The 25,288-nt window shown below is 53.7% G+C and overlaps 1 protein-coding gene across 1 annotated transcript in view; it reads right to left on the minus strand.

Annotated features, from left to right (window-relative positions):
- Positions 1-6,437: 6,437 nt before the first annotated feature.
- Positions 6,438-25,288, minus strand: part of NTN3 (netrin 3) — a 34,768-nt gene continuing 15,917 nt past the window's right edge. The window contains exons 3-7 of the mRNA XM_009092011.4: positions 24,650-24,838; positions 18,762-18,911; positions 17,799-17,852; positions 10,937-11,011; positions 6,438-10,675 (exon numbers count right to left, since the gene is read on the minus strand). Of these exons, the coding sequence (XP_009090259.2) occupies positions 10,347-10,675; positions 10,937-11,011; positions 17,799-17,852; positions 18,762-18,911; positions 24,650-24,838 (797 nt within the window). The 3' untranslated portion in view covers positions 6,438-10,346. The remainder of the gene's footprint in view (positions 10,676-10,936; positions 11,012-17,798; positions 17,853-18,761; positions 18,912-24,649; positions 24,839-25,288) is intronic.

Genomic DNA, 25,288 nt, shown 5'->3' on the forward strand with positions numbered 1-25,288 from the left:
TGAGACTGGAGGAATAAAGGGAAATGGACCAGTTCCTGCTTCAATGGGTTGACTGGTTATCTCCTCTCTAGTGTAATTTGGTCCAGTTCTTACCACCTGGAAGTGACTCAGAGCTGAGGAGGTCAAAAGAAGGATGACTCTGGTATGTTCATGACGCTCATCTGTAGAGGTGATTTATCATCCCTGACAGGAGTGGGAGAATGAGCAGCCAAACATCAAGAAACTTGGGAAAAGAGAAAGTTTGGCAGGAGGAGGGGAGAGGTCAAAAGCGAGAGAGATAAATGAGAGAAAGATGGAAGAGGGCAGTGAGAATTTGAAAGGATGACCCAGAAAAATGGAAATGTGGTTTCTCGATCAAGTTCCTTGACTCTTGCTAATGTGCTAGTCAGGCCTGTAGTGCCAGTGCCCACTGTGTGCCATACAGGCAAGGGCTTCACGGGCCTCTGATGGCCAAGAACTGCCACCTCTGCAATCTCTTCAGACAGAATTGCTAGCACTGTGCTTATTTCCCATTATCCACACTATCCCCTCCTGAGCCATCACATCCAGCTCCATCCTTTTGTCAGAGCTGCTTTGTCTGCTTGGATTTGAATGCTCCCAGCCTCTTGCAATCCCATTTTTCCTGTGGTAAAAGGGTGATTTGTAGAGTCTTTAGGGAAAGCCACAGGACTGAAACCATTTGCTTTCTCCTCTTCCTGCCAAGAAAAGCTCATTTTGTTCCCTTCTTGTTGCCCTTTGAGTTGAAGAGCTAAAATACTGGATGACCACTCCCATCAGCCTAGAGAAGGACCTGATCACGACCTGTGTATGGCCACAACAGGCCTGAAAGAGCTCCCCTCAGAGAAATGCCCATTAAGAGGCAGTGAGGATGATAGAATGCAGCTCTATGTCCTTTAACCCACTTGAGAGACTTGCCACTGGCTCCAGAGCACCCGAGGAGCCAAACACCTCTGCCAGCACTCAGCATAAAACTTTGCAGGACACATCCCTTTATTAGCAGAAAGCCAAAAATTCAGCAGGTGAAGTTTATGCTTTGGCCTGGTGAGGTCCAAGCTCCCCAGCCTGGGAAGGTGCCTCTCTTGTGGCAACGATGGAAAGGCTCCCAGCTTTCACAGAGCTTTCATGCTCAACATCCTCTGAGATATCTGGTCTCCGAGAGGTCTGGGGGTGCACACACACAACATTGCTGAGCAGTTTCTGCTGTGCTGTGCACACTTGAAGCACACAAGGAAACCTCAGACTCCTTCTGTCTGGCAGTAAGAGCCCTTCAGAACATGACAGAGGAGGTCTTGAGGACCCACAAGTACTGCCCAGCTAATGGCTGCTCACGCTTCTGCAAAACAGTTCATCTCATTCATGAGCAGGTATTCTGTCTGGAGCTTTGGAGCAGGAAAAGATCCCATGGGATGACAGCTCAGGGACTGCCAAGGAGCAGTGGCCTGGTTTCCATACCAGCATGTAGCATACACCAGTCCCGTATTTCATCCATGCCCAGCTCCATGCTTGGTTGACAAGAGCTGGTTAGGAAATCCCCAATCCAACTGGTTTTACTCTCTGAAAAAGCCAGTTTGCCTGAGCTGAGCCAGCTGACTGTCACTCTCCTCAGCATCTGGCCCAGTTCCCTGAAGCTGAATCCCTGCATTTGGGAAGCCCTGGGGAGGCTCCAGGTGGGTTCGTGTGGTCCCAGTTCTGTCTGGGCTGCAGGTGGCCTGCAGTTCCTTTGGGCTCCAGCCTGAGCCGTGGCTATGAGAGCATCCAGGCTTCCTGCCCTGGAGCAGGGTCTTGGCTCTGGGTTCCTCGCTCTGCACAGCAAGGCCGAGAGACCGTTCTGGCTCTCAGGAGGACCTGCACTTCAAAATTTTCCAAACAAATCACTTGGATTATTTCTTACTGACATTTTTTGGAGGGATTTCCTCCCGCCGGAAAGGAAGGACTTGATTTATTAATTTTTCAAAAGTTTTTCAACCAAACTTTCTGAATGCTCAAATAGGGGTGGAGAGAGGGACAACAAGTTTGGGCAGACCAGATGCACCAGCCCTGCCTGAAGCTGGCAGGCACAGGGGACTCTGTGCTGAGGCTCCTGGCTCCTCCTCGCTGTCCTCAGCTTGCAGATGAGTTCCCTAGGACCCCTTTGAGTACCCACAGCCACCCCTGTGCCTTGCAGCACCCTCACATGCTTGAACTGGTGACCAGGCCACCATCAGCCCTGTGCCCTCAGCCCACCAATGGCACTGGCTAGGATGGAGACACCAGTTCATCTGTGAGTAAAATTCAAATTTTTATGCTTTAGTGTCTTTTAGCTTTCCCTTTTTTGCCTTTCCCTTTAACTGGAGGAACTGGGGGGGATTTCCAGGCTGTGGGGTACACTGTCCCTTGGACAGGGCCCATCACCATGTTCCTGCCCTAACCACAGGGCACCATATTCCTGTGCCAAGGTGCAGACTCCAGTCTGTGTTGTCGGGTCTCTCCCAGATGGGTCAGCATCAAGGAGCATCAGGTAGAGTGGTGTGTCTGCAGCTCCCTAGCATCCCCCACCTTCCCAAAATTCCCAAAAACAGCAAGCAACATTGGGTCTGAGAAGGGAGGGATCAGGACCTTGCTGGGAGGAGTGTTGCTGTGCCCATCTGCCTCCCTGTCCTGGGATGGGTGGCAGAGGGGTGCTTGCCCTGGGGATGGGGAGAGCTTGGGTGGTCCCTAAACATCCCCTACTCTGCCATCATCCTCCCACCGCCTGCTTGTGGAGTGGTTTCCACCTCTTACCCTGATACTGCCATCACTGCAGGGGGGTAGAGGCACCTGAAAGGTTTCACCACAGCTTTTTTCTGGGACTCTGATGGTGACACCTCTTCCACTGGCTGCTGTCTCCTGTACCAGCTCCTGGCCTGTGCCCCTGCCAGCAGCCCCAGGCGATCCAGGTGCTCTTCCCAGCAGTGGAGAGCAGTGTTTGAGGCTGACCACCCTCTCCTGCTCCAGGGAATCATAGAATGGTTTGAGTTGGAAGAGACCTTAAGGGATGCCCCTTTCCAGCCCTGTGCCATGGCCAGCAATACTTCCCACAAGACTAGGTTGGTTGGAGGCTGATCCACTCTGGCCTTGGACAGTGGCTATGGGAAGCAGGTCTTCATCCCCACCCCACACCATGAAGTCTCTGAGGTCATCACTCCCACCATCAAGGTCATGCAGTGGGAGAGGTGATGGCAGTATGCTTCCCAGGAACAGGAGCCATCTGGGCTGGGGGTCGAGGGAAACAAAGCCCTGAGACACCTGCATCCCTAGGAATCACACTCTTCACAGGGAACAGGGCAGATCTCTCCTCTCCAGAGAGGCTCTGAAATTCAGATGAAAAACAAAATATATTTTCCAACCAATATATTTAGAGAAAAGAGCTGTTCATCCACTTAAAATGTAGGTGACAAGTACAAAAGGTATTTGTCATTCTAGAGCAGGCCAAATCTTCAGGAGATCCAAGATATATGGTATGCACCCATGGCCCAGCTTCAATCTGCTCTTACACTGTAAATTCCAATTACATCATGCTGCCTTGTTTAAATACCGTGAAACCTGGCTCATGCCCTAAGTATGTTTTATATATTGCCACATCCATTTGAAATAGATGGGCAATGTGTTTTACGGCACATGTGCAAATATCTCCATATTTTTCCATCTGGGGTTTATGGGATCTTTCAGAAAATTAATAATGGGGCTCGGAGGAAATGTTCGACTTGGAGGCAGTAGCGGAGATTTATGGCTGTCCCACTGGATGCCAGGGAAAAGTCTGAAAGCACCCAGAGCAGACGAAGGCCCCACGATTTCACCAGGAGTTCCCTGAGAGCTAATTTTGCGTAACAGTCAGGACCAGGAATTTCGGCCAGCAGCCAGCAGGCTGACAGGAAGGGATTGCTCAGGAAGTGAGGAGCAAGGAATAGGGATGGGGTTGGAGGTGCAGGTGGGGACCAGCATCCTGGGGGCTGCTGCCAGTGGCTCACATTTGGGCAGGGCACAGGAATGACTGAGTCTTGCTGCTGTGGGGGCAGTCCCAGCCACTCAAGGGCCCGCTTTGGCCACCCTGCCTCACTCCCAGCTCCAGGTGTTGTCTGGTTTTGCTGGAAAAGGGACAGTCTGTATGTGTGTCCTGGCCAAAGCCACCTCATTTCTGTCTCAAGAGGCCAGCTAGAGCCTGTTGTGGTCTGCTGGGTTTCCTGATAGATGGGCTGCCCCAGCTGCCCCAGCACGAGGAGCACCCAGTGCTCCCAGGACAGTGACCTGAGCAGCACCAACCCTGTCCCAGGGCCACAGGGATCACAGCATGGGTGGCCAGCAGGGCTGGGAAGGGACACTCAAGAGTCACCATATACCAAAAGCTGCAAACAGCCCTGAGGTCAGGTTAGTGACCCATAGCACAGTCCTGGAGCTTTAAATATTGGAGATTACTTGCTCCCACTGTCATCTGTCTGGCAGGACACAGGCAGGGGCCAAGAGGGGACAGACAGGATGCAGCACCTGGCTTCAACCACTGCTGCTGCAGAAGTCTCTGTGGAAATGTCAGTGCCAGGGAGAGACCCAACCCAGGCACCTTTAGATTCCTTGAATGTGCTGAGCTGGGTTTGCTCTGCCCATCTTCATTTCCTCACTCCCTGTGCTGTGAGCAGGATTATGATCTCTACTGTGGCCAGCCCAGGGGTCAGCTGGTGACCGTGTATGCCTGGGCTGGCCACTGCCTGCTCTCAGACAGGGAATTCTCCAGGACCAGCCATCTTCTGGGAGCGCCACCTCTCCCTGCTCCTGCACAGCTGATGGCTTCCCATCGTGTGGGTGTGTGAGAGGGAAGCAGTGTGTGGTTTTTATTTTGACAGCAGAGAGGCTGATTCTCCAAGATTTTGGGATAGAGCATCTTGTCCAAGATGAAAACATTGTCTGTTTATTGAGTCTCACAGTGGCTGTGTAGATAGAGGATCAGCTTTGATGGATGCTGAGGGTCTGATCCTGCCCCATGCAGAGAATTCATTGATTTCTGCACAAGGATGCTGAGCCTAAGGCATGGGGGTACCAGCGTGGCTCTGATGGGGGAGCAGCACCCCTGGGTGGATGTTCTCTTTGTGCCATGGCTCCTGTGCCATTGGCAGCAACACCACAGCGACGCCTCCGGGTCAGCTGGACCATGGGCAGGGATAGGGCTGTTGCAGGCTGCTCTGGGGACCCCTCTTCCCTCCTGCCTCATCCTCTCCATTGCCACTGAGGTGGGAAAAGCCCGGCAGGAGGGAGCTGACGGGTTTCTCCAGATGGTGCCCCGCTGACCCCAGCTGTTCCCTGTCTTCAGCTCTTCCTTAGGAAAACATGGCTTGGGCCAGCCCGTCGATTAATGGTTTCCTCATGTTCCGCCCCCCCCACAGCCGAGGGGGGAAGCTGTCTCCCTGCTCCTCCGCCCTGCTGAACTGAGCCCCCTGCCTCCCTATGCCCCCAGACCCCACACAGGTGCTGCATATCCTGTGCACGTAGGGAGCATGTGTTTAACCAGTGAATTGTGCCCTTGTAAAGATGAACAAGGAGATAGGTTGGATGAAGGACTACATGAACAAATTAATGAATGACAGGTAATTAACGCTGAAGTAATAAGTGCCCCCAAGGCTGGTAAAAATACACTAGGCGTATTGAAGAACAGCACATATCTCACAGCTTTGCAAGGACAAGAGGGGCTTGGTGCAACTAAATTCCCCAAACACTTGTTTGACATGGTCATGAGTAGGCAAAGTGTGCCCTGCCCTGGTTCTACAGCACTCTGGAAGAAGCCTGAGTGGGTAAAAGAGCCCTGGTTGAGATTGGTAGGACCAGGAGTAAGGCTGGGAATTGCATAGGCTGTGGTTTGCTTAGGAAGCAAAATTTAGAATGTTAACGAGACTTGTGAGGGTTGTAAAGTGCCAAGTAAAACACCATGCTTGGGAAAGGGGTGATGGACAGAGTGCTGTAGTACCAAGGGCATGGGACAGAGGATGTGGCACTGGTTGGATGGACAAGATGTGGTTGGTTGGACAGGTCACCACACCTGAGGAGTGGCAGCAGGCCACAGTTGCCTCATACCATGTCCACAGTGGCAAAGTATGACTTGTCTGTGTTATTAACCACACAAGCCTGAAGAGCATGGGCTGGCAGAGCCACCATCACTGCTCTCTGACACCTGAAGCCACTATGAAGATCCACTTGGATCTGCATGGTAGCATGGACAGAAGTTGCTCTGTGTACCAGAGAGCATCAGGAGAACATGGAGAGCAAGACCAAGTCAGACCATGACAGGGGTCACTCTAAGTAGGTCTTACCCCTTCTTAGAGGCTCAACTCCTCACCAGGAAGAGATTCCCATATCCCAGCATTGAGCTGTGCCCTGTTGGCCAAGCAAAATGCTCTTTGCTTGATCCTGTTTCACCTAAGGAATGTGTTTTCCTGTCTGATGCAGTCAATTTTATTTATGTGGACTTTGGTTACCAAGAGCAAAATTATGGAAAATACACATACATCCATTTGTCTGTCCACTCAGGCTGGGGTTCAGCTGTTCAGTCTCCTGTGATCTCTCATGAGTGGAGCTGGCTGGACAACACAGAAAAAAAGCATTGAGTTTTCTGTAGTGTTCTCACATTTTGTGTCTTTCCTTGGCCAAATTCTGGGTTTTTATGAAAGATGTCCACTGACGTTTTGAAATGAGAAAAATTTCAACCAGCTGCAAAATTCAGTCCCAAAGCAGGGGGGAAATTGCAAACTCGGCCTCTCTTTCAGCTGCCTTTGTGTCTCAAATACTTTGCCCCAGCTGAATACTGGGAAAAGACCTGTTTAATAAAAAAACATGGATGGAAATGTGCCTGGTGGTTTTGGCCCTTCCCACATAGGCCGGCATCCGCCGCCTGCAGCAGCCGGTCCCAGCCCGGGGCTCTCGGAGCAGCGCACTTGGCCAGCTGTGGCGCGGGGGGGGCAGCCCTGCTCCAGGAGCTGGGAGTGCACCAGAGCGCACCAAAGGCTTTGCAGATGCTTTGCTGAAGTAATGCTTTTTTCCTTGAAGAGCTATTTTGGAAAACATACAGGTTTGTAGTGCCAAGCAGAGCTTGCACTGCAGTCTCTCTTGCCCTTGCAAAGCCTATAGCGGTGGGCTGCAGCCACCAGGACTGTGGGACACACCCTGCTGCCACCTGACCCCCCTGCCCTGTGTCACCCACGACCTCTGGCCACTCCCAGTGGTGTGAAGCACTCCCCACAACCAAAGGGGTGGACAGGGCTGGGTGGGTGCTGGTGGATGTGAAACTGCCCCTGGATTTGCAGCCCTCCACCAAATGATGCCTGTGCTGGTGTGTGCTCCAAGCCCTGCCCAATCTATAGGGCAGGATGAGCAGCACCTCATCCTGGTAAATCCATGGTGCCTCCTCCACTGTCCTTGGTGTCCTGGCACCAGCTCAGGGTGATCCAGTTACAGTGTCCCAGGTACAGCCAAACCCATGTGCAGTCCGATGGTGCCAGGCAGAGGGAGAGGAATAAGAAAGGTGAATTCTTGCTTTGGATATGGAGGTGACATAAGCAGGAGAAGTCAGGAAAAGTCCTTCAGGGATCAGATTCAGGGAAGAATGTCTTCCTCAGTCTAGACTCAGTGCAGAGTGGCTTCCTCCAGTCCTTCAACCAGGATTTTAGGACATTCCCCAGCCAAAGGGAGAGAGGGAGAGAGCAAGAGAGGGAGAGGGGGAGAGAGCTCCTCTCCTCAGCACAGACCAAGGAAGGGGGGGTTTCTGCTCTGGCATCTCTGATGTGCCCCAGCAGGACACTGAGATGCCAATTGGGAGCCATCCTTCCTCAACAGTCCCAGATGGCAGAGGTGAAAGAAGAGGGAAGAGCTGCTGGGAGGATAAATGGAGAACTCCAATCACCAAATTTTAGGTGCCCTGCTTCAGTGGAGGAGAAATCAGGTCCAAAAGGAAACCCTGGAGTTCCCTGCCTGAGAAGGCTGTGCCCAGTGTTTTTGGGGAACACAGATGCATTGTGCGTCTCCTTGCTTGGAGAAACGATGTGCTGCTGAATCCCTGCCCTGAGAAGTATCCATGCCTGTGGAACAGTGGTGCTGCCCTGCTCTTTCTGGGTTGTGGCTGCTGAGAAGAGGGGTCAGAGAACCCCCACATCCCATGGACTGATGTTGAGGGATGATCCTGATGAAAGTCCTGTCCTTGCACACCCAAAGGGTGTTCCACCTCTGACGTACTGTGTCAGGACTCCTGCATTTGTCCAGAAAGCTGTGGCTGCCCCATCCCTGGAAGTGTCCAAGGCCAGGTTGGATGGGGCTTGGAACAACCTGGACTAGTGGAAGGTGTCCCTGCCTATGGCAGGGCTTGGAAAAAGGTGACCTTTGAGTTTTTTCACAACCCAAACCATTCTGTGACTGTTGGGTGCATGGGGTTGGAGTGAGTCTGAGCCAAGGGCAAGTCTGGTGAAAGCAGCCATAGGAGGAAGAGGAGAACTGGGTGGCCCAACTACATCAAGAGCCATCTCATGGCAAAGGCCAATTGTCTGTGACAATCCAACAAGAGAAGCCAGGGATGGGAGAGTCCCCTCCGCTCAGAGAGGAGCAAAGACGGTCTTTGTAGGGAGGGGGATAATATCAGCTCATCCAAGCCCAAGTGGTCCCACTTACCCATTACCCCTCAGCTTCTAGCCTCCCCACACCTCTGCCCATGCCCTTTGTAGGCACCCAAGTACCCATGGGACCTGAACAATGGCACTGCAGACCCTCCACAGCTCTGAAATGTCACTTCCAGCATCTCCAGCAGCTTCACCAGTGCACCTGCATGTCCACACAGACATCCCCAGGGCCTAGATCCCCACTCTCCAAATTCCCTTGTCCTGAAACCCAACAGTGCTCCTCTAGTCTCTTCAGCTGGAAGCTCCAGCACCACCCCGGGATGCTGAAGCCCAGATCACCACTCTGGAATGGGGAGTGACACAAGTTGCCATGGGTTGGAAAGGGTAAAGTTTCACAGAAGACCATTAGGCTACAACCCCTCACTGTGCCGTTCAATAAGCAAGGCAAGGTTTGTGTGGAAAGGAGTATCTACTGTCAGAGCACCTATTATTTCTATTTGTATTTATTAAGCCAAGACCGCTACAATCTCAACATGGGAAGATATTGGTGTCTGTTTAACCAGAGACTAATACATGGTGAAGAAGATATAAAAGTCTAGAGGTGGATCAATGAAAACTCCTCTCTTCCTGTCACCTCTGTCTTGTGCATCTCCTTGGACAACCTTGGCCAATTCTTCCCTGGAGAGCATGCAGTCTGGCCAGCTCTGAAGATGCACACCAAGGCAGATGGTCACTTGGTGTCACCCCAACAGAAACAGGTGGAATTATGTCAGTTGGTACCAGGTGAGAATACAGGCACATAGACCTGGGTGGATGGATGATTTTACACCATGGCTCCAGTCAGGCTGGCCAGCCCAGCTCAGGTTCACATGGAGCAGGTGGACATGAGAGGGGAAAATGGTGTGTCCAGGTCTTTCTCACTGGGTTGTTGGACTGGGCACCAGGACAGTGGCAACTAGGGGTTGCCAGGTCCGTCCCTGTCTCCCTGGTGGACACAATCCTGCCTGGTCGTGGCCACCAGCACACTGCCAGGGCTGCACTTCTCCCTATGGCACTGTAGCACTGCACAAGTCTTGCCCCAGCCAGCAGCACGGGTCCATGTGAGCCCAAGGTCACCAGCAAATCAGGCCTTGTAAAAGTTCATTTGTCCTTCCTGATGGAGGTCCTGGGGCTGAACACTCTGCAGCACTGGACAATTTCCACTCAGCCTGCCCGCACATTGGAATGAGGGACAGAAGACTCTGACCTCCTGTTCCTCCTGGGCAAGGAGAAAGGCAAAGAGAGGTCTGGCAGCAGCACATTTTCAGAGTGAGAAAGAATCATACTCTGGATGCTGGAGAAGGGAGGGCTGTCAACTGAGATATCAGCACTGGGCAGAAGACAACTAAGACAACTGTGTTAAAGGGAATACAAAAGCCTTGAAAATGAGCTCCAGAATGCCTGGAGCAGGGCACCAATCCCCTTCAAGCTCCTTCAGGTGACAGGCACCCAGAGGACCTTGCTCCACTTTGCTCCTCATTAAAGGTTTGTCATTACTGCATTATTTTTAATACACACTTAGAGAAAAGGACTGACACACACACCCACCCATGCACACGCACACAACAGGAAACCATTGCCAAAATATACACTATAGACAAAGAGTCCATTCACGCTATGTATATGTACAGAGTCTGTGGGTGCAGTCTAGCAGCGCCCAGCTGGCCTGGGGCTGGGCAGGGGGGCAGGGTGGGTGCAAACCACTCAGGGCTTCACACACTTGCCCTTCTTCTCCCGCCGCTGTAGTTTCCGAAGGCGGCGTGTCCAGGCGTCCCGCCACTGGATGACCAGGCTGTTCTTGTCGGCCATCAGTCCGGGCCGGTCAGTGGAGTTCTCGCTGATCCCCATGACCAAGTACTTCTTGCTGATCTGGATCTTGGGGCACTTGCAGGACAGGTCTTTCAGGTGGATCCACAAAAAGTTGTCACCGCGCTTGACCCGCTCATCACGGCACTTGTAGACAGAGAGGACGTTGATGGTGAACTTGGCCCAGTTGGCCACTGTCTCCATCTCAAGGATGTTCACCTGGACCACTGAGGGTAAAAAGGGAGAGGCACAGTGATGGAGGATGCTTTGCCTTGCTCCCCAAAAGAAGGCTGGGGACAGAAATGGCCCTTCCCCAGCAGCCCCACATGCCTCATCCACTGCAACTTTGGGAGGGCTGGTCTGGGGACCTCTCTCCATAGGGAGTGTCTCCCACGCCCTGGATGCTTTTATCTGCCCCACCCGCAGCCAGCCCTCATCTGCCTCTGGGACGAAGCCCAGCGTGGCTCAGAGAGGTTGCAGGTCCTTACCATAGTCCTTCTTGCAGTACTTCTTCATGTTAATCTTGTAGTTGCCCTTGGCTGGTTTGCAGTAGGAGTCACAGTCTGCAGCAGAAGAACAGTGGGTTGAGCACTGAGGGGCCTGGGGGGACTCACCCCCCACCCATCCCACCACAGGGGAAGAGGGAGTAGGGTGGAGGGGACAGCAGCAAGACTCAGCCTGGCAGGTGGTGGGTCCTTGACTCCTTCTGAGCCGGGGCCTGAGCGCTGCTGGGGACAGGGGTCTGTTGAGTCTAGTTGCTCCCCTGGCACCTCACAGGGGCTGGGGGCTCAAAGACCAGCACGAATGGCTGATACCACATCAGCTGGGAAGAGGAACCAGGGGCCTTGTGTGCATTGAGCAGACTCTGTCACTTGTGGTAATGGTGTCCTGCAGGATAAGTCACCACAGGGGTAGTGGAGGAAGCCAGACACAGAAAGGGATGGATGGGAGGAATGCAGGTGAGGTGATAGTGGCCTCCATGGAGGGCTGGCAGGGGACATAGCCAAAGAGAGTCAACAGAAAAACTGTGACCTTGCAGTCCTGGGAGATGTAGGAAAAGAGGATTTGGCAGCAGTCCCACAGTCAGCCGCACAGGGGATACATTCAAAGGCAGGTGTGATGCCAGACCAAGGGGGTCATGATCCTCAGAGTGATTCAGCTCTCAGGGGCCAGAGTGGTGGGAAGCACCCTCAGGGGGCAGCCCCTCCAGGGACCTGTACCTTGTAGGTTCCCACGAGTGGGGAAGGGGACTCAGGCTGTGGGAAGGAGACAGGTGAAGGAAGTGGCTCTGCTCTACCACATCACTCCTGTATCCAGGCATCCCCTGCTCAGGCTGCTCCAGAGGGGCTGGGGAGGCCACCAAGCTGTCCTCCACCACCCTGCTGTCCCCCAAGGTTCCTGTCCTTCAGAAAGATTTTTCCTGTGCATTTCTAAAGCCCCCACATTTGCATCTCAAGCAGAGAGAGGGCAGGGAATGCCTCTTTCCTTCTCCCCAAAGCCTTTGATCCCAACAATTGCCCAAAGCAGCCCTGCTCTCCTTCTTTCTTTACCCTGTCATCTTCCTTTGAACATCTCAATTTTTGTCTTTCCAAATGGCATGTTTTTTTCTGAGCCCATCTTTTTTCTTTTCTCTGCCTTTTGCAGGTTCTCCCTCTGGTTTGGCCCCACATCCCAGGTCAGAGCCAGCAGCCTCTAAAGTTGTCTTTGTTTGCGGGTTGCCACAGTGATCACTGGGGACAGAGGCAAAGCTGTGGGGGAAGACAAGGAATAACAGAAGCCTGTGCCAAGGGGAGGAGGAGAAATGAGGAAAGAAAGAAGCCCAGGAGCAAAACTCACCCTGGGCTCTGCTGTTCTCCTCTCTGCCCAGCTCCTTTTTATCTGGGACTTCATGCCACCTGTTCTAAATTTGTCAGTGATAGACGCAGTGCAGCGTGAAGTTAGTTCTTGGCAGAGGAGGATGAGCTCTGATTCTCAGTTCAGCCCCCCCATGCTGCCACACTGCCCCTCTCTCTGCCTGGGCTGGCAGAGCTGACTTGGCCATGCTGCCTCCCCTGAAACAGCGGAGGTGGCTACAGAGGGGGCTCAGAGCCTCTCCATACGGGAGGTGGTGGCTGAGTGTGCTGGAGCGCTTGGCGCTGGCACTGAAGGTGCCCTCACTCACTGCAACCCTGGGATGTGCTACAGCCTCAGACTGCTCTGTTCTCTCGGATGCCCTACAGCCCCACGCCAGAGCCCACAGCACCCCTGAGACAGGCCACAGGCCCAGCCCGACACACCGCTCTGCCCTTTTCTGCTCCATGAAAGGGACTCTAGGAAGAGCCTCCCACCTTACTTTGGGGCACGCCCATCAGGACAGGAGCCCCTTTCCTCCCCAGGCCAAGGGGCACAGAAACCATCCTGCCCCTGGCAGCAGTTGCCACAGGCCTGCCCATGGACACCGAGAGGGGCATGGCCGGGGGACTCGGCTGGAGCGTGGCCTGGGCTGGGTGATGGCTGCTGGGCTGGGGGACTGTGGGGTGATGTGTGGTGGGAGGAGGCTGTGGAGCAGCCTCAGCCAACCTGGCACCCCCTTCCCTTGGCAATGGGGTTGAAAGAAAAGCAGATAGAAATCCTGTGACTGCCCTGGGCTCCTTCTCATGATTAACAACAGAACACTGTGATTCAAAGGAGTTAGAAAATGGTGTTGGGAATTAACAATTTAGGATTAGTTTAGGGATTTTTTAAACCATGGCTTTGTGCTGTGGAGGAACGTTCCTCAAATGTAAAATCAACTCCTGCTCCCCTTATCTAAGAAACTTGGGAGGAAAACAATGTCCAAATAACTGGAAACATTTCCATTCCTTGGCCCTGAGCACATGGCCTCCTCCATCACTGGTGTGGGGCAGATATGGGTGCTGTGGCTGGAAAGTGGTGAGGGATGTCAGGGCAAAAGGATTCTGCCTGCACCTACCCAGACTGCCTCTCTCTGAGCATCCTGTCCTGTTCCTGCAGGGTTTTGCCATGGGAGGGCTCTGCTCGGTGCCAGCCAGTTCCCATCACAACACAGCGATGGAGCATGGTTCCATCCTCCCTGGGATGCTGTGCGCCTGACGGGGCTGCTCCCACAGACAGGCCCTGAGAGCCCATGGCTTTACACATTCTGCAGGGCAGTGGGGAGAAGAGCTGCTTTAGCTGCCTTTCTGCTGTTTCCGTGCAGCTGGATTGGGTAGCCAAGCCCCACACAAGGGCTGGGGGTCAGCAGAGACCTAACACAGCCCATGGCATCAAAGTGCACCCACAAACCCTGAAATGCTTCTGCATCTTCAGGATATGCTACAGCCCCATCCCGGGCACTGATGTATGTCTGGGACAAGTTACAGAGCAATCTCTGAGACTGAGACATCACTGGGATATGTTACAGCTCCATCCCTGACACAGCTGCATCCCTGGGATTCACCACAGCCCCATCCCAGGCACAAATGTATCCTTGGGACATGCTACAGCCCCAGCTCTATCGCTGCTGTGTCCCTGGGAGATGCTACAGGTGCAGAGTGGGAGGAGGCAGCTGAGAGCCAGAGCCACTGGCCTGGTGTGGGCATTCCCCATCCCTGTGGGGGAGTGTGTGTGTGAGAGGTGGCAGGTTTGCACATCTGGTTTACTTCTGCTCTCCTTGGAAAAAAATGAATATTTTGTTTTAAGAGAGATGTAACTTAATCAGGTGCTATGGCTGCAAATCTTTTACTGCTTACTTTGAATTCCCTTAAAGCCTTGTTTTGCACTCCATGAGTTTTGTTAATTCTGCTAATGGGGAACATGGATTTTTTTTTTTCCACTAAATGAAAAATATTTTAAGATAATAATAACAAAAATTATGAGAAGTGGACCCAGGATGTTTCATCACCAAGCCAGTCAGTTGATCAGGCACAGACATCAAAGCTGGACCTCAAAGGCTTTGGAAAATTAGAAGGGCAGAAGAAAGCTGGGAAAAGTGAGGCAGAAGATGACAATGTCAGTGAAAAGCCTGGACACACCCAGGAACTGAACCCCAGCATGGAGGAGGATGGGGAGAGGGAGGGAAGCCCAGCACCTGAGCATGGCAACTCTGAACAATGTCCTCCTGTTCCTGCAGCCAGCACCTGCTCCAGAGTCAGGGCGGGAGGTTGGGAAATGGGGGGAGGAGCTTGGAGGCTGCCTGAGGTGCTGAGGCCCCTTGGGGAGTGCCCTGCTCAGAGACAGCTGGGGGCTCCAGGGGCAGAGGGATGCAGGCAGAGGGGCATCAGGGAGCAGGCAGGGTGTGGGTAGAACTCACAGCCCTGCTTGCAGGACAAGCACACCAGGTGCAGGTAACCTTGGCAGCACGGCCAGGGCAGCATCACCCCCGTCTCTGATCCCCCCAGCGAAGGGAGCAGCAGGATGCCCACTGGGTCCCCTGATCCTCCAGTGGCACCAGCTCTGGGCAGAGGCAGCTACATTGCATTTAGGATATTTGAGCTAGAACTCAGAAATCTTAAACCAACAAACCCACAGATAAACTGGAGGCAGTTTGAGGCAGACCCGCTCTGCTAAAACAGAGCAAACAACCCAGCTCTCTGCCAGTGCTGTTTATTTTTGTGCAGCTGAACAGCTCAGACATCATTCTGAGACTGTTCCTATTTATAAAGCACTGGAGGGGAGTCACCTTGATTAACTCTGCTCCACGCCGCACTCTCTGTTGGCAATAAAACTGGCCAAATTTCTCATTCCATCACCCTTTTTTTTTTTCCTTTTCCCAAAGCCTGATGTTCTCAGCTCTCTCCTCACAGCTGGCAGGGTGGGCAGGGCAGGCAGCAGCAGAGGTGGTGGTGGTTTGCCCTGTCCCATGCAGTTCCCCCCAGCAGTGGTAATATCATTTCAGCTCAGCATCTTCCCATCGGGCAGGATGTGTACTCCAGGTCTCATTGCTTCCCCTCTGCCACAGATCCAGGCAGGGCTGCTCCTCACTGTCCTGAAAACACCCCCTCTTTTCCAGAGCCTTTAAGGGCAGGGCTGTGAGGGCTCAGCAGTGCCCATAGGTGCTGGGTGGAGTCCCAAGCTGTGCAGAGCTCCCAGGCTCTGCACTAGTCCTTGGGGTCCATGTGTGCTAAGCAAACACCGCTCTGCAAGGAGCTACAGGTTCCTCCTTGTGCATTTCCCCTCTCCATCCCCATCTACACACTTTACTCCTGCCAGAGGAACACAGAATCATTAAGGTTGGAAAAGGCCTCCAAGACCATCGAGTCCAACCTTGAACCAAATACCACCATGCCCACTAAACCACATTGCAAAGGGACACATCTACTCACTTTTTGAACACTCAGGGATTGTGACTCCACCACTGCCCTGGGCAGCCTGGTTCACTGCCTGACAACCCTTGCAGTGAAGAAATTTTCCCTGATGTCCAACCTGAATTCCCCCTGGCACAGCTTGAGCCTGTTTTGTCTTGTTTTATGACTTGTTCCCTAGGAGCAGAGCCTGACCTCCCCCTGGCTGCCCCTCCTGTCAGGGAGTTTGGAGAGACAGAAGACATCCCCTCTGAGCCTCCTTTTCTCCAACATGTGCCACTTAATCTCCTTCATCTATTCCTCATCAGACTTGTGCTCCAGACTCTTCCCAAGCTCCCTTCCCTTCTCTAGACGTGCTCCAGCCCCTCAGTGTCTGCCTTGTTGTGAGGGGCCAAAAATTCCATCTCTTCACCACAGCTCATCCCTGGCTCTCTCCCGCAGCCAGCGCGTTCACACACGGGACTGCAGCAGCCATCCTGGGAAATGTTCCCAGAGGGCTGGAGAGCACATCCCAGACACACACCAGCCTGGGAGGAGGCTGTTGGCATTTTCCACTGCCAAGGCAAGGTGGTCATGGTAAGGAGAGCTAGGGAGATGGATACAAACAGAGCACTGTCTCTCCAAGAAAGGAGTAGGCTTCTTTGGGATAGATGCACCCTATCTTTGGGATAGATAGGGCACAGGGTAGTTGCTCATTAAATATGGGTGTGGGGAACTGGAGGGGCCCCTGCTGTCTTCACAGGAGTATGTGCCATGGGATGGAGAGGAGGATTGTTTGGGATGTCTATTCCAACACAGTGGAACGCAGGGGCAGACCAGGCTTTTGGGGACAGCATGAAGAGGGATGGCCCTAGGAGGGAAGGGCCTGCTTCTTTCCCAGCTTTTCTCCCTCTACCTGGCTTGAAATCCCTACAAGGGATGGACCTGGCTTGGCTGGGAACAGCTACACTGCAGTGCCGAGGGGACTGCAGAAGGAAGAGGAAGGGAGGGAGGAAAGCCCTGCTACAGCCCTCTTTATCCTGCTGGATGCATCCTGCAGCACTGGAGGGCTCAGCCTCGTGGCACTGGATCCAGGGGCTGGCACAGCCCTGCTTGGTGCCACTGGGATGTGCCATGACATGGTGGGAGCTCAGGTCATTTGGGTGGGACCTTGGTCCCTGGCCAGGCTGGAAGAAGGACCCTAATCCATGAGCACAGGGAGCATCCATGCACCCACCCCAGCAGTGCCCATCCCCAGCCAAGCCTCTGCAGGAGGAGAAGCGAACCTGCAGCTTGTACCGAGATGCCGACCTTCCCACTCCAGTCTGGGGAACCAGGGCAGCTCTTGAGGAGCTCTGAGGACCATGGCAGCAATGCCTCCCTAGCCTGTGCAAGGCCTGCAGCCTGTCAATGGAGCTGTCACCTCCCTCTGGGTGACCACAGCAGTGACACTGGTCCCTCCATGGTCCAATTACCCATGATCCCATCACCCTGTGCAGCCAGGACAAGCAGCTCATACCCAGACCCTTCTCTCCTCCAGACCTGGATGATGTGAGCACCATGTCACCTACATCCCAGGGGAGACCTGGCAGCCTCTGCCCCAGCACAGGGGCCCTGGAGCCTGCCTGAGACCTGAGACCCCATGCCCCAGCACCTCTCAGAATGCTGGGGTCTTGCAAAGACCAGGGACACTCAGGAGAAACCTCTTGCACTGATGCTGATAAAAGGAGGTCAAAGAAAGCCAGCCCCCAGGCACCCACTGGTGCCATGTGCCACAATCCCTGCCTTAACCTGACAAGGGATGGTGAGGCCCCAGTGGGCTGCATCCCTGCTCTCCTCCTTGGAGGTGATGAAGAAAGCCTTTCCTGAAAAAGTCCATCAGTCTTAGTCAGTTCCTTTCCAGAAATACACAAGATTTTAAATCTCGGTCACATCTTTCACCAAAATTTTTTACCTATAATTTTTTGCCAAATGGTTTGGTAGAGTTCAGCCCTCCCCTGTGCTGTGCCAGGGAAAGGGAAGGTGGGATCTGCTGCCAGGTCTCTGGGTAGGGCTGAGGCCATGGACTCGGCCAGGGGCATGGGGCACTTACCTGCAGGTGCCTCTGTGCTGGTGACCAGGGAGGTGGGGTTGATGGCAGGAATTTCTGGAAAAGAAAAGGGAGAGGAATCTTAAGGATGAAATCCCCAGCTCTGGGGGGAACAACTGGGCAAAAGCCCTCTGAAAATGGGCCACAAGGAGATTTTGCTGGTCACAAATGAGAGATGATGGCATGAATTTGACCTGACCATTGCAGACCATTGCATAGACCTGGAGATGCACAAACTGAGCTCAGTAAACTGGGCGAGGCTGCAATTCTGCAATCCCCAAGGGCCCTAAGTAGTTGTGTGGGGATGTGTGCTCCAGGGATGGATGCTCCCCGAGTGCTCAGCTCATCTGACGTGAGTTTGGACATCAGACAGGTGCTTGGCTGACCTAAGCACGCCTCAGGCTGCCCAGTGCAGGGATAAATGTGGGAAAAGATAACACTTTCTCAGAACTCTTGGCAGCAAAACCTGGGGGAATTTCTTTCCTAAACTTAAACTGGGGGAAGAACAGAGAGAGAAGAGCCAGCTCCACCAGTCACCTGCACTGCCACTGCTCCAGCAGTCCAGCAAAAGCTGCAGGGTCGGATGTTGTTTTTCTGCCACTTGGGTCAAATTCAAACCCACTGTGACAATACACACAGTTTTATGCTGATCACAGGCTCTGGCCTTGCCCCAAAAGTGACTGCACTCAGGGCTCAGCTGGGTGAGGAGAGCATGTTCGGTACCAAGGATGAGACCCAGCAGAGCTGTTTCAGCCACCTGGAAGCACTGACCCAAGGGGTCATCCAGAGCCTCCTGTGCTGGGGCAGGTGAAGCCCAGGTCACCCCAGAAAGTGGTCAGAGTCCCACTTGAGCACTTCCTGGAGAACATCCATAAGGACAAACCATCCAAGGTGAGTGGGGACCAAGGGGCATCCCCTAGTGCGCGTGGGGGTCCCGTAGTGCAGGGCAAGGTGGGGGACACTCACTGATGCAGGGGGCCACAGGCGAGCGGCTCTGCTGGTAGCCCTTGGCACAGCGGTTGCAGGTGAGGCCGGTGACGCCATCCTTGCATGGGCACTGCCCCGTGGTCTGGTTGCAGGTCTTGCCAGCCGCACCAACAGGGTGGCAGTCGCAAGCTGGATGGGAGAGAGATAAATGGTTATGTGAGAGGGGAGGCACAACACAAACCCCAAGGCGCAGTCCCAGAGCAGAGAAGAGGAGGGGAACCCTTCCAGAGCACCACTGGAAATCAGCTGCCGGGGCTGGCACAGCACAGACCCAGCTGGACCCATGGGTCTGGACCAACTGTGGCCCCACATGTGCTGTGAGCAGCAGAGGCAGGAGGGCAAGTGGACAAAGGGGTTGGCCAGGGTATGGCCTTACTGACAGGGATGCTCAGGAGGAACACCTGGAGCCTCTGAATTCCCACAGGTGCCTGCAGCCACCAGCTCTCATTTAAGATCTTCCCCCACCTCAACTCCAGGGAGATGTTTCTGTCACAGCAGTAAAAACCATTTTTTCCACTTGTTCCCCTACCTCTGAGCTTTTCAGTCCATGGAGCTGAACCAACACTGCGTTTTTACACAAACCACAAATCTTGTCTTGGTTTTACAACGGAGCAAGTTTTCTCAATGTTTCCCAAGCTCATAAGCCTCTATGGCCCTCTTGACTCCTGGAGACCCTGGGCATAGGATGACCCCACACCTTTCTACCACAGTCTCTCTAGGGACAAGCCACACCTGAGGTGGGTGAAAGCTGTCTTTGCTCTCAGAAGAATGCTCTATCACGTCACACTGGATGATGGACCCACTGAGGGTTGTCTACATGGAGGGATGTGGGAAGGAGATGCTTGCTAAGAGGAGGACCTTCCCATCTTCTTGCCTGGAGCTGGGCTGGCAGTGAGCTGGAGGAGGTTATCTTAGCCTCCATCAGTGTAAGAGTTGAATGTGATTTCAAAGCAAAACAAAAACATTCCCCCCACCCGCCCCCACAGCCCCCTGATGTTACCGTTTCCCTAATTTTCACCAGATGGGACTGGTGGGAGCACCATGGCACTAGAGCCCCCCTCTTGCACAGCCAGAAACCAGAGTGAGCAGCCTCTAATGGGGACCAGATGCTCCATCCTTATCAGATCTTGGCTAGGACTAGAAGCGGACATCTTTCTGACAGGGATATTTTGGGGCTCAGCTGTGATAACAAATGGCAGCGAGCAAGGGAGTCTTGGCATGACACAGGGCTGTTGGAAACACAGGGCCTTTCTTGGGCCCCAGTGGTCTGTTCCCGGTGTAAAGTTTATGGACAGACATAAATCTCAGCCCAATCGGGATCCAGTTCATCTAAGCTGATCTCTCTGCATGCGGTAGAAGGTGGATTTCAGTGACCCCGGATGTTTTACCCAGATCAGTAAGTAAGGCAGCTTTGCTCATCTTAAGTGCACAATCAATCAGTGTCATTGGGGTATGAGCTCGGTCTCTTCCAGACCAATCTCTGCCCACTTGCCCTACCATAGTGGGATTCCCCACAGTCCCACAAACTACACAGTTCCCTCTCGTTCCCATGGGATGAGCATCCCAGGCAGGAGTGCTTCCTTCCCCTGGCGGGTCCCGCATTGCAGCACAGTCCATCCTGGCACTGCAGCTTTAGCATCTCTGCCCTTCCTCATCCTGACATAACCTGTGGAGGAGCTGGCTCAGGGAGCCTATCCCAGCCCCAGGGAAGGCAAGCCTGGGGGCACAGTGCAGCTCTGCATTGCTGCCCACACACTGAGCTCTGCTGCTCCCAGCCTCTGGCTACCAGGATCTGGCCCATGGAGCTTGAATGGTGGATTAAGTCACTAGCTTGGAGCTTAACTCATCAAGCTGCGCTTGCCAGAAAGCATGTCTTGCACCTCATTTTGAGGGTATTTTTGCATCTTGAGGCTTAGCTGCTACTGCTTCACCAGTTTTCATTGGAGAAAGGCTCACGGTTTACAGCTTTGTTTAAATTACTGGGATTAATGCACAGCCATCCTTTATTTGACTTTTCAATTAGCACCATTGAATTAATTCTGAAGGTTGCTCTGCCTTTTCCATCCTCCCAGCTTTTCCATCCCACAGGGTCCAGCAGTGATGCTGGCAGTGGAGGGAAGCACTCCTCGCTCACTGGCTGGAGGCCGAGGGCTCTGCTCAGTTGGACACAACTTGCAGCTGGTATTTCTGTGCCTTTTTTAAGGATGCTGCATCCCAGCAGAGGCAAACAGTGGTTGAAGAGTTATTTAGTAACACATGCTGGGTTTGTTTAAAGAAACTGTAGTAGCTCCTAGCCTCTGGGTTAGTGATTTGCCTCCTGAATATTTACTGAGCCTGGTCTAGTGGAAGGTGTCCGTGCCCATGGCAAAGGATTGGAACGAGATGATCTTCAAGGTCCCTTCCAACCCAAACCAGTCTGTGATTCTATGAGCATCTGCCTTCATTGCGATGCTCAGCCTCTGCCCTGGGCCAGAGCTGTGGCAGGTGCACAAGCCTTTGTTCAAATCCACAGCACACTGTTCCCATCCGCCTGCTCCATGCCTGCTTTAAACATCCACTGAGAGGATCCTTGCCTCGCCTTTTTCCTGCAAGAGTGTAGACACCTGAACTGCAGGTGTGGGACACATCTTTGGAAAAAACAAGTCCAAATTGTCTTGCCACACCTCCATGTATTTATATGCCTCTCTGGGAGCAGCAGCTCTCCATTGCCAGCACCTGGGACCTTGCTCCTCCACTAAGGAGCTCCCAATCCCAGCAGATCCACCACTATATAAGGGAGGGGTGGAAATGCTTTCTGCTTTACTGAAGGAGGGACAGCCAAAGAAGCAGAAGCATCAGAGATTTTATTATTAACTCTGTTCTCCAAGGGAGAGCTAGGAACTGGCTCCCCAGACCCAGGGTACCACCTTTGCTACCAGATCCTCCTCAACATATGCACCATGGCAGGGGTCGGCCCTGTGCACATGTTCATCTGGCTTGGCTGAGCTTTGCAGCACTTACAAACCACAGCCAAACCCTGCCAGCCCTTCGTAAGCAGCATCCCCCAGCCAGCCTGGCAGAGCCCTGCCTGTGGCTTGGCACAGGCACAGAGGTTTGTCTGAGGGGGCACCTGTCCCACTCCTCTGCTCCTCTGCAGCCCAGGCACTGTTGGCTGCCATTTCTCCTGTGCTGCAGCATCTGCACTCACCCCATCCCCCCATCAAATCCTGGGCATCCTGGGATGCTTTGCCCACCCTGTCCCCTCCAGAGGAGCCACCTTGGATCAGAGATACTTTCCATCACCATAATACTGCACAATTACTGCCCTGTGAGGGTGGTGGAGTAAGGCTTGCACTGACAAATGGTGGGCACATGCAGGTGGGAGCAGCCAGGCCCCCTCTGCCTCCCCCATTCCCTGCAAGGAGAAGGACTTGAGCTATAGCCAGGTGGGAAACCCTGCAACCTGCAGCTGCCCTGCTCCCACAAATCATGCTATATTCGAGAATCCTCTCTGGTCTCAGCCACATCCAGCTTGCTCTTATAGGTTTTGACATTTTTTTCTATTATTGCTCTTTGGTAAATGCTCTCTTTCCCATCTGGAGCAGAAACTGAGCCCCTCAATGACCAGGGAAGTGGTGTTGGGGGCCCTGGAGAGGTGAATGCCTGGAGGGCATCCACTTTGCTTGGTATTGTATCAGTTTTGGAGCAAAAATAGGAGACAGTCAGAGAATTACAGAATATCCCAAGCTAGAATGGACCAAATATGATCATGGAATCCCACCCCTGTCCCTGCCCAGCCACCCCAACAATCCCACCCTGGGCATCCCTGGCAGTGCTGTCCAAGCACTCCTGGAGCTCTGGCAGCCTCAGGGCCATGCCCATTCTCTGGGGAGCCTGGGCAGTGCCAGCCCCCTCTGGAGAAAAACCTATCTTGATATCCAACCTAAACCTCCCTAACCCAAAGAAAAGCAGAAACTGTCCTTGGGGAGGGCTGGGAGGTGAGGTTCTGCCTGCAGGAGATGAAAGGTGAGGTAGAGGCAGCACAGTCACCCTCGTACCTCTCAAGTGCTGGGGGAGAGCCAGAGCTGTCTGCCAGCCCTCAGCACCTGACTGAATCCTCATGGAAAAGAGAATTTTGCTGTAGCTGCCTCAGTTTGGTGGTGCTGAAGCAGGAGCTGGGGGCTGCTGCCATCCATCCCTGGCCTCAGCAGAGCCAAGACCTCTCCGAGGAATGGGACACAATCTGAGATGCTGTGCCATAGACCATCAGGATGCATACCTTGTCCTGCCTCCTCCTCTTCCTCTCTCCCAGTGTCTCCCCTGTGTCACCCTGAGGATGCTGGCCCCTGACACAGCTTGGGACCTGGCTGACACCTGACACAATCTTCATCAATGGTGTGGTACCAGAGGCTGCCATGCCCACAGCCATAGTTGTGGCATGGCTTGGCCAAGGCCATGGGGTGGAAACAGCTTGTTGTCCCTGGGAACAGGGGCTGTGAGGGGGACGTGTCAAGTCAGCCGCTTGGGTTGTTGAAAATGATTAGCTCAGTTTGCTAATGAGCTGGCTGCAGGTAGGGCTCCTCCTGCCAGTGCCCTCTCAGCCCTGCTCCCGCTGTGACACTGCACGAACATGGGAAGTTTCTCCCTTTACTCCATCCTCTCAAGCAATCCTGGCAGTAGCAAGGATGAGAAGAGGCACTGGCACAGACCAGGCAATGGGGAGATTTCCTTTATTATATCCCAGCCTGAATGAGCCAGACTTCCAACAGTAGTAATGCACCTGACAGGGGAGCCCCAAAAGTCAAATCCTTCAAGTCAGGTCCATGCCCACAATGTTAGTGGTCCAAAACCAGCACCAGTAATTTCTGAAGGCCCTACATAAACACACGAGCATCGCGTTCTTGCAGAAGTGAAGGGGCCCAGTGCCCATGTGGCTGCAGAATGCATTGGAGAGAGATCTGAGAGGGACACTGTGCTCCCTTCCAGGAGGGACTCACAATCAAAGACAGAAAAACAGGGATCAGGGATGACTTCTCAGCCTCTGAACAGCCATAGCTGACTTCCTCCCCATCTGATGTTCCAGTCTGGATCTCAACAGTCCTTAGGGACAGGCAGGGTGATTTCTTATCTCAAATTCTTTGGTGAAACTATTGTTTTGAAAATGCTCCATAGACAGACTGAGCAGGGAGAGGGGAGAGGAACCAGACAGGCTTGGCCAGGAGTTAAGAGGAGGGAGAGGAGAGGTACAGGTCCCATGATGTTTGGCATAGGCTAGGGACCTTGAGAGGTCAAACTGCAGTTTGATGGCTTGGAGCCAGTGTGGCTCCTGGCCAGCTCAAGGCCAGTTACCAGGAGCCACGGCACTCAGCATCTCCCCAAAACCAGATCCCAAGAGCCATCCCACAGCTGAAAAACACAGCGTGGGTTCCAGCCCCACGGCCCACCTGGGAGATGTGAGTTTCACCAGCGTCTCCAGCTCTCCAGAGCAGGGAACCCATGCTCCAAGAATGTCTATATCCCAGACAACATCCATATCAGAGACAGGTTTCCAGCATATTTAGTCATGTCTGCTTCAGCACCTCCCCAGCATCTCTCCAAACACTGACCAGTGGAGATAGTAACTGCAAACATACCAGAACCCTCCCAGGCTCCTGGCAACCTGCTCTCTTCCTTCCAGTAATCCTCCTCCACTTCGAGTTGATGCTGAGCTCAAAGTGCTATCCCTGCCTGGTGCCCTTGGGGTGATAGAGGAGATCAAGGTGGTGGTGGCTGGACCTGACCTGCAGCTGCCAAAGTGAGCAGAAGGAGATCCCCAGGATGGGAAGGGAGAGCAAGGAGACCGAGAGAGATCCTGTCACTCATCTGCCCCCAGGGAGCCCCCAGCTTACCCTTGCAGGCTTTGCGGTCGGTGATGGCCTTGCTGAGGTCACGGTAGAAGCCCTCCTTGCAGTAGTGGCAGTGCCTGCCCGCCGTGTTGTGCCGGCAGTTGAGGCACACGCCGCCGCTCTTGCGCCCCGACAGCTTGAACAGCTCCATGTTGAAGCGGCAACGCCGCGCGTGCAGGTTGCAGTTGCAGGCTGTTGAGGGAAGGGCAGAGAAGGGGAGAGGATGAGGGCTGAAGGTGAGATTCAGGACGCTCTGGGTGGGCTGGAGCTGCCCTGGTGTCCCCCGCTGCAGTGGGGGGTTGTGCTGGGACTGGGATGGACAGAGCTCAGCACAGCATGTCCCAGCATGACATGCACCCACCACCCTGTGGGGCCGGTGCCATGAGGTCAGGGCAGAGGAGGAAGGACACGTGTAGGAAATGGCACCACTCGGCTGAAGGCAAGCAAGCGTGGGATGGAGGGCTGCAGCTAGGAGGTTTGGCAGTGCCATCTGAGCACTTGCAGCCCCATGGTCCCCTCTGCCCCTCCCCTGGGAGCTGGCTCTGGTGACAGAGCCCACCCAGCCTTCCAGCAGGACCACCCACCTCATGCCAGGCTGTGTGACAGCCCTCCCCTGCAACTGAGCCCCCAACTCTTTATATT

This window comes from Serinus canaria, chromosome 14 (assembly GCF_022539315.1).
Source record: "Serinus canaria isolate serCan28SL12 chromosome 14, serCan2020, whole genome shotgun sequence".
NCBI classification, from domain to species: Eukaryota; Metazoa; Chordata; class Aves; order Passeriformes; family Fringillidae; genus Serinus; species Serinus canaria.